At 70.7% G+C, this 7,833-nt stretch overlaps 2 protein-coding genes across 2 annotated transcripts; one reads left to right on the top strand and one right to left on the bottom strand.

Moving 5' to 3' along the window:
• Positions 1–346: 346 nt before the first annotated feature.
• ZNHIT2 (zinc finger HIT-type containing 2) lies at positions 347–2,123 on the top strand. The gene has a single exon (XM_084227275.1). It carries the CDS (start codon positions 353–355, stop codon positions 1,538–1,540), a length of 1,188 nt encoding a protein of 395 aa, XP_084083401.1. The 5' UTR covers positions 347–352; the 3' UTR covers positions 1,541–2,123.
• Positions 2,124–2,288: 165 nt separating this feature from the next.
• Positions 2,289–7,640, bottom strand: LOC311165772 (delta(14)-sterol reductase TM7SF2-like; the record flags this gene model as incomplete). Its single annotated transcript, XM_084227274.1, has 9 exons — positions 2,289–2,534; positions 3,140–3,262; positions 3,344–3,424; positions 3,699–3,861; positions 4,708–4,821; positions 5,757–5,854; positions 6,048–6,212; positions 6,769–6,808; positions 7,392–7,640. Coding segments are annotated over 9 exons (1,188 nt in total), but the record flags the coding sequence as incomplete, so codon positions are not given.
• Between the last annotated feature and the right edge of the window lie 193 nt (positions 7,641–7,833).

Below are 7,833 nucleotides of genomic sequence, written 5' to 3'. Positions count from 1 at the left end.
GGGGCACCCGGAGCATCACCTGCCCTGGCCCTTCTTCTCCAGGCAGGCTCTGTGATAGGGCGCTAATTAGGGGGAGCGTAATTAACTGATTACAGCGGAATGAGTCTGGTTCGGAGCCGGGCGGCGAAAAGAGCCGAGTGCTGCCGGAGATGGCCGAATGGCCACGGGAGCGCGGTCAGCGAAAGGAGCCGAGCGGGGCCGGAAAAACCCGAGCGAGGACGGAAAAACCCGAGCGGCGGGGCTCGGCGGAAAGCGACCGAGGAGCGGGGACACCGGACTGCGAGCGCTGATTGGCCAATGGCCTCGGGGGGGCGGGGCGTGCCTGGCGCCGGTGACGGCCCCGGACGCCGCCATGGCGGCGGAGGCGGCGGATGCTCCGTGCGGGCTCTGCGGCGCCTCCACGGCCCCCTACACGTGCCCGCGCTGCCACAGCCGCCTCTGCTCCCTGCGCTGCTACCGCGCCCACGGCTCCTGCGCCGAGGCCTTTTACCGCGATCAGGTTCTTGAGGCGCTGCGCGCCGAGCGCAATTCTCCCCGGGGCCCCGCGCCACCCGGGCTGCGCGAACTACGCGAGCCCGCGGATCCAGCGCGGCCTGCAAGCCGCGGGCTGTGGGAACAGCTCAGCGAGGCGGAGCGCGACGGGTTCCGGCAGCTGCTGCGCTCCGGGGAGGCCGCGGGGCTGCTGCCGCAGTGGCGGCCGTGGTGGTGGCGCGGGCGGGGGCCGGTGGAGGAGCTCGGCGACGGCTCGGGGGCCGAGGAGGAGGAGGAGGATGAGGAGGGCGGCGAAGGCCGGCCCGGCCCCGCGCCGCCCGTCCCGGCCTCGGTGCCCCCGCTGAGCGCCCTCCGCGCCGCGCCCACGTCGCCCTTGGTGCGGTTCCAGCTGCCGAACGCGCTGTTCGGCTACGCCTTCGCCTTGAGCCTGCACGGCGGGGACGAGACGCTGCTGCCCGAGCTCCCCGAGGCCGCCATCGCCGCCTCGGCCGCGCTCCGCGCCCGCCGCCCCTTCGCCAGCACGGCCGAGGCGCTGCTGAGCGCCCGGCGCGACGCCCGCGCCGCGGGGCTGCCCCTGAGCCCGCTCGGCGACAGCGGGGCGCTCCTGGCCGTTGCGCAGCTGCTGGAGGGTCGCGATAGTCGCGACCCCGGCGCCGACGTGGCGGCCGCTTTGTGGCACCTGTGGCGGCTGCTGAAGGCGGGGGCGCGGGCGCTGCCGCCCCCCGAGCGGAGCCGCTTCCGAGGGGCGCGCAGGAAGGTCGGGTTCCTGCTGAGCTGGAGCCGGGGGGCCCCCGAGGAGCTCGCCCAGCTCGCCCGGGAGGCGCGGGGGGTTCACGCCGAGGTGGCCGCGGAGGAGGCGGCGGTGGCCGAAATCCGGGAGGGGCTGGAGAAGGCCTGGGGAGGCTCCCGGCCGCCCCCCCGGGAGGGGCAGGTGGATCGGGTACCCTGGCTGGTCAGAGAGGGGGTTGAGGAGGATTTCGGGGGTCCCCGGCGGCCCCCGGCTGACAAGGGGGTGCAGGGTCGGCAGCTGATCGAGGAGCTGGACTGAGATGGGCAGATGCTTGAGAAACAGCCTGGGAGAGAATCCACTGGTCAAGGGACAGAACTGATTAATGTCCCAAAAGCTGCTCATTAAGGAACAAGACTAATAAATGTCCGACGAAGCTCTGCCAGGAGTGACTCTCATTGAGCAATGGACTGAGTGATCCTGGCTCCTTAAAGGGTGGGACAACCCAACCTCCCGAAATGTGAGAAACGGCACTCTAAGGAACAGGACTCATCAAGGATGAGGATTAACGAGACCTCCCGGAAAGTGGATTCAGACCAAGGAACCAGGCCCAGAACTGCTCAGCAAGGGCCACGTAAAGGACATCCCCCAGTCCCAGGAATGACAAACACCACGGAGTGAGACTCATAAATCACTAGAGGTGTACACCATGAGGAGGCCCTGAATTAATTAAGGGTCTGGGCTAATCAAGGGGTGGTGAAAGTGGCCTGGGGAAAGCTGTGCAATAAGGGATGGGAGTAACCAGATCCCAAAAAAACCAGAGACCCTTCTTATTCATGACCTGGCCAAAGAATATCTAGGAGTAAACGGTCCCCAAACAACCTCCCTGTGCTAATTAATGAGCGTGGGCACTGGGTAATAAAAGCGGGTGCTGATGAATGTGGGCATTTATTAACGAAGGGAGGCACTAATGAACACGTGCATTAACAGAGCCACAAAAGGGGACCCCCAGACTTTATTACAACTTTATTACACCCCCTCTGTGGCTTGGGGGGTCCCAAGGGGGGTCCCGAAGGTGCCTCAGTAGACAGGGGGGCCTTGGGGGTCCCACAGACAATGTGGGCAATCCCAGGGGGTGGCAGGGGGTCTGGGAGGGGCCCTCAGTAGAGCAGGGGCAGCAGGCGGTGGGGGACGCGCTGGCACAGGCCCCCCCAGGCCCCCCCAAAGCGGCGCCGCTGCCGCCGCTCCCCCACGAGCGCCCGGAGCTCCCGGAGTGCCGCCCCCGCCAGGAGCAGCAGCAGCGGTGGGGACAGCCCTGGGGGCACACGGGGGTCAGGGGGCACACGGGGGGCAGGGGGCACACGGGGGGACAGGTGGGAGGGGGAGGGGAGGACCCAGGTGTTCGGGGGGAGACGCTCAGCGAGGTCCCAGTGGGGCAGGGATGGGGGCAGGAGCTCAGGTGAGGCCCAAATGTCAGGGGGCGCAGGTGTTTGGGGTGTTCAGGGGACACCCAGGTGTCTGCAAGGGCTTTGGGGGCTCAGGTGTCTGGGAGGGACACTGGGCTTTGGGGGGCTCAGGTGTCTGGGAGGGACACGGGGCTTTGGGGGCTCAGGTGTCTGGGAGGGACACTGGGATTTGGGGGGCTCAGGTGTCTGGGAGGGACACGGGGCTTTGGGGGCTCAGGTGTCTGGGGGGGACACGGGGCTTTGGGGGGCTCACATGTCTGGGAGGGACACGGGGTTTTGGGGGGCTCAGGTGTCAGGGAGGGACACGGGGTTTTGGGGGCTCAGGTGTCTGGGAGGGACACGGGGTTTTGGGGGCTCAGGTGTCTGGGAGGGACACTGGGTTTTGGGGGCTCAGGTGTCTGGGAGGGACATGGGGTGAAGAAGGGGCACCCTGGCGGGGTTTTGGGGGTCTCACCGCAGGGAAGGGTCCAGCCCAAGGCCATCAGCAGCTCCCCGAGGTCGTCGGGGCGTCGCACGAGCCCCCACCAGCCCCCGGCCAGCAGCACCTGCCCCGTGGCCGTGGGGACCGTGGGGAGACCTGGGGGGGGAACAGGAGTGTGGGGGGTCCCAGATTTGGGGATCCTCGGCACTTTGGGCGTCCCGGCCTCGGGGGTCTCACCGGCCACGCGGGGGTCTCGGGGGTCGCGGCTGAAGAGGCTCCTCTGGGTGGTGGCACCGTGGAAGATCCACAAGCCCAGGGCTGGGGGGGAAGGAGAGGGAGATGTCAGAGCCCCCCAAACTGCCCAGAGACCCCCCTGAGCTCCTCACTGACCTCCCCCAAAATCCCCCCAGTTCCCCTGAACCCGCCCCACCCCCATTGTACCCCGCTGCCCCCCCCATTCCCCCAATCAATCCCCAAATGATCCCTGGTGCTCCTATTAATCCCAAATCCCCCCAATTCCTCCCAAATCTCCTTCAGTGCCCCCAGCTCCCCCATTTTCTCCCCAGTACCCCCCAGTTCCCCCCATGCCCACCGTAGAGCCCCCCACAGGCGGCCCCCCCGGCGCCCCCCAGCCCCTGTTGGGGTCTCCGCAGCAGCACCAGCGCCGGGAGGGGACCCCCAAAAGGGCCCCAGGCAAGAGCCCCGAAGAGTCCCAGGAACCCCCCGGGGCCGGGGGCAGAACTCCTGCTCAGCTCCTGGGAAAGGGCAAGAGGTGAGACCCCACAACCCCCCCACCCCCAAACACACCCCGGGGCACCCCACAACCCCCGCACCCCCAAACGCACCCCGGGGCACCCCACAACCCCCCCACCCCCAAACACACCCCGGGGTACCCCACAACCCGCCCACCCCCAAACACACCCCGGGGTACCCCACAACCCCCCCACCCCCAAACACACCCCGGGGCACCCCACAACCCCTCCCCACCCCCAAACACACCCCAGAAACCCCACAACCCCCCCACCCCCAAACACACCCCGGGGTACCCCACAACCCCCCCACCCCCAAACACACCCCAGAAACCCCACAACCCCCCCACCCCCAAACACACCCCGGGGCACCCCACAACCCCCCCACCCCCAAACACACCCCGGGGCACCCCACAACCCCCCCACCCCCAAACGCACCCCAGGGCACCCCACAACCCCCCCACCCCCAAACACACCCCAGAAACCCCACAACCCCCCCACCCCCAAACACACCCCGGGGCACCCCACAACCCCCCCACCCCCAAACACACCCCAGAAACCCCTCGGCGACCCAAACACCCCCCACCCCCTGGGGGGACCCCAGAAACCCAACCCCCAAACACCCCCTGGGGCATCCCACAACCCCCCCCATCCCCAAACACCCCCCACCCCCTGGGGGGACCCCAAAAGCCCCCTGGAGACCCCACAGACCCTCCCACTGCCCCCCCCCAGAGTCCCCCCCATGTGCCCCCACCGTGCCTCCCCCTGGGGGTTCCCTGCGTTGTGGGGTCCCCCCCTTGTCTCCCCCGGGTGAGGCTCCCCCCAACATGTGCCCCCCCCCGTGCCCCCCACCCTGAGGCGCCGCAGCACCGGGACCCCCTGAGCGAGCGCCACGAGCGCCAGGGGCAGCGAGGGGGACCCCCAAAGGCGCTGCTGCTCCCCCAGAGCGGCCACCAGCACCAGCAGCTGGGGGGACAGGATGGGGGGACAGGATGGGGGGACATGGGGACAGGGGGACACGGGGGGCACAGGACAGGGGGGACAGGACAGGGGGACACGGGAGGGACAGGAAAGGGGGACACGGGGGGGACAGGACAGGGGGACAGGACAGGGGGACACGGGGGGACAGGACAGGGGGACACGGGGGGACACGGGGGGACAGGACAGGGGGGACAGGGGGGACAGGACAGGGGGACAGGACAGGGAGACAGGGGGACACGGGGGGGACAGGAAAGGGGGGCGGCAGGAGGGACACAGAGGAAGAACAGCGGGGGGAAGAGCCCGTTAACCCCCTTGGCCTGCCCCTGGTCCCAGTGCTCCCAGTCCCTCCCAGTTTGCCTGCAGTAGCCCCAGGCGCCCCCGTTCCCCCCCAGTGCCCCCAATCCCCCCCCGTTCCCCCAGTGCCCCCCCAATCCCTCCCATTCCCCCCCAATCTCCCCCCAGTGCCCCCAGGTGCCCTTCATTCCCCCCCAATCCCCCCCCAATCCCCCCCCAGTGCCCCCAATCCCCCCCGTTCCCCCAGTGCCCCCCCAATCCCCCCCCAATCCCTCCCCAGTTCCCCCCAGTCCTCCCCAGTGCCCCCCCAATCCCTCCCCAGTCCTCCCCAGTGCCCCCCAGTGCCCCCAGTACCCCCCATTCCCCCCCAATCCCTCCCCAGTTCCCCCCAGTGCCCCCAGTGCCCCCCAGTCCCCCCCCAATCCCCCCCCAATCCCTCCCCAGTGCCCCCCAGTCCTCCCCAGTGCCCCCCCAATCCCTCCCCAGTCCTCCCCAGTGCCCCCCAGTGCCCCCAGTACCCCCCATTCCCCCCCAATCCCTCCCCAGTGCCCCCCAGTGCCCCCAGTGCCCCCCAGTCCCCCCCCAATCCCTCCCCAGTTCCCCCCAGTCCCCCCAGTTCCCCGTACCCAGGCGCAGAGCCCGACCCGCTCCCAGTGCAGACTCTCGGGGGGCTCCAGGGGGGACCCCGCCTCTCCCCCCACGAAGAATTCGTACACGGGGTGTCCTGGGGGGGGGAGGGGCACGGGCTTAGCACCCCGGACCCCCCCCAGCCCCCCCGACCCAACCCCCCAGCACCCCCAACCCCTCCCCCAGCCCTCCAAGGCCCCTCCCAGGGACCCCCGGGGTCCCCCCAGCCGGCCATGACCCCCCCAAGCCCCTCCCCAGACCCCCAACTGCCCCTCAGCCCCCCCGCTCACCGGTGCCCCCCCCCCGCAGTCGCCGCCGAGCGAGGAGGAGGAGCCCGAGGCCGAAGGCGACGCTGGAGGCGGCCGCGGCCAGCGGGGGGAGGAGGGGGCACAGGGGGGGCAGGGGGACCCCCAGGGCCAGGGCCGCCCCCAGGGCCCCCCCCAGCGCCAGCAGCCCTGGACCAGCGGCAGTGAGGGCTGCGACCCCCCGAGGGACCCCCCCGACCCCCCCAGTGAGGGCTGCGACCCCCCAAGGGACCCCCCGACCCCCCCCGTGGGGGCTGCGACCCCCGGAGGGACCCCCCGACCCCCCCGTGGGGGCTGCGACCCCCCGAGGGACCCCCCCGTGGGGGCTGCGACCCCCCAAGGGACCCCCCGACCCCCCCGTGGGGGCTGCGACCCCCCGAGGGACCCCCCGACCCCCCCGTGGGGGCTGCGACCCCCTAAGGGACCCCCCCGTGGGGGCTGCGACCCCCCAAGGGACCCCCCGACCCCCCAGTGGGGGCTGCGACCCCCCAAGGGACCCCCCCGTGGGGGCTGCGACCCCCGGAGGGACCCCCCGACCCCCCCGTGGGGGCTGCGACCCCCGGAGGGACCCCCAAGACCCCCGCCCACACCTGAACCCCCCAAAGGACCCAAACGGAGCCCGGACCCCCCCGGGGGCCCTGACCTCAGAGCCCCCCCGGAGGGGTCCCCAGCCCCCCGAGCAGCCCCCCGAGCAGCCCCCACTCACAGCCGAGGTCCCGGAGGGGTCCTGGGGTGTCACCGGGGCTCTGGGGACAGCAGCGTCACCCTGACCCCCCCGCCCCGCCCCCAACGGGTCCCCACCCCCCTCCAGGGTCCCCAAAGCCCCCGGGCCGCCCCCACCGCGCCCCCAACCCCCCCAGTCCCTCCCATAACCCAAATCCCCCCCAGCCCCCGCACCTCACCCAAATCCCCCCAAATCCAAAATCCCCCAAATGCCCCCAAATCCAAAATCCCTCCAAATCCCCCCAAATGGCCCCCAAATGCCCCCCAAATCCACCCAAATGACCCCAATCCCCCCAAATCCAAAATCCCTCCAAATCCCCCCAATCCCCCCAAATCCCCCCAAATGCCCCCCAAATGCCCCCAATCCCCCCAAATTCCCCCAAATCCAAAATCTCTCCAAATCCCCCCAAATGCCCCCAATCCCCCCAAATCCCCCCAAATGCCCCCCAAATCCCCCAAATGCCCCCCAAATGCCCCCAAATCCCCCCCAAATCCCCCAAATGCCCCCCAAATGCCCCCAATCCCCCCCAAATCCAAAATCCCCCAAATCCCCCCAAATTCCCCCAATCCCCCCAATCCCCCCAGTCCCCCCCAACGCCCCCTCACCCTCGGGGGTCTCCAGCAGCTCCCCAGCCCGTGCGCGCCCACCCAGGCGAGGACGAGCGCGAGCGCGGGGGGGGTGGGCAGGGCCAGGGCGGGGGTCCCCCAGCCCCCCTCCCCCTCCCCCACGCTGGCGCTCACGACCCCCACGAGCCCCAGGGGCAGCAGCACCGTCAGAGCCCCCGTGCCTGGGGGAGGGGGGGCAGTGAGACCCCAGCCCCAAAAAAGGGACCCGGGCACCCCCAGGTGAGACCCCTCCCCAAAAACAGGACAGCGGTCACTCCCCACCCCCCACGGGCCCCCCAGCCCCCCCAAGGGGGAGCCGGGGCTGCGGACACCCCCTCCCCCACCCTCCCTCCCTCGCCCCCTCCCCAAAAAGGGGACCCGGTTGTGCTCCCCCCCCGCCCCCCCTCACCCCAGGGCCCCCCAAATTCCAGCTCGGGGGGGG

Source organism: Fringilla coelebs (assembly GCF_963513975.1).
Source record: "Fringilla coelebs genome assembly, contig: SCAFFOLD_433, whole genome shotgun sequence".
In the NCBI taxonomy this organism is placed as follows: domain Eukaryota; kingdom Metazoa; phylum Chordata; class Aves; order Passeriformes; family Fringillidae; genus Fringilla; species Fringilla coelebs.
The sequence above is the reverse complement of the archived record's forward strand: the minus strand, read 5'-3'. Positions and strand labels throughout refer to the sequence as shown.

What these genes read in the sequence shown, in the direction of transcription:
- ZNHIT2 (XM_084227275.1), top strand. Translation starts at nt 353, where the DNA reads ATGGCGGCGGAGGCGGCGGATGCTCCGTGCGGGCTCTGCGGCGCCTCC.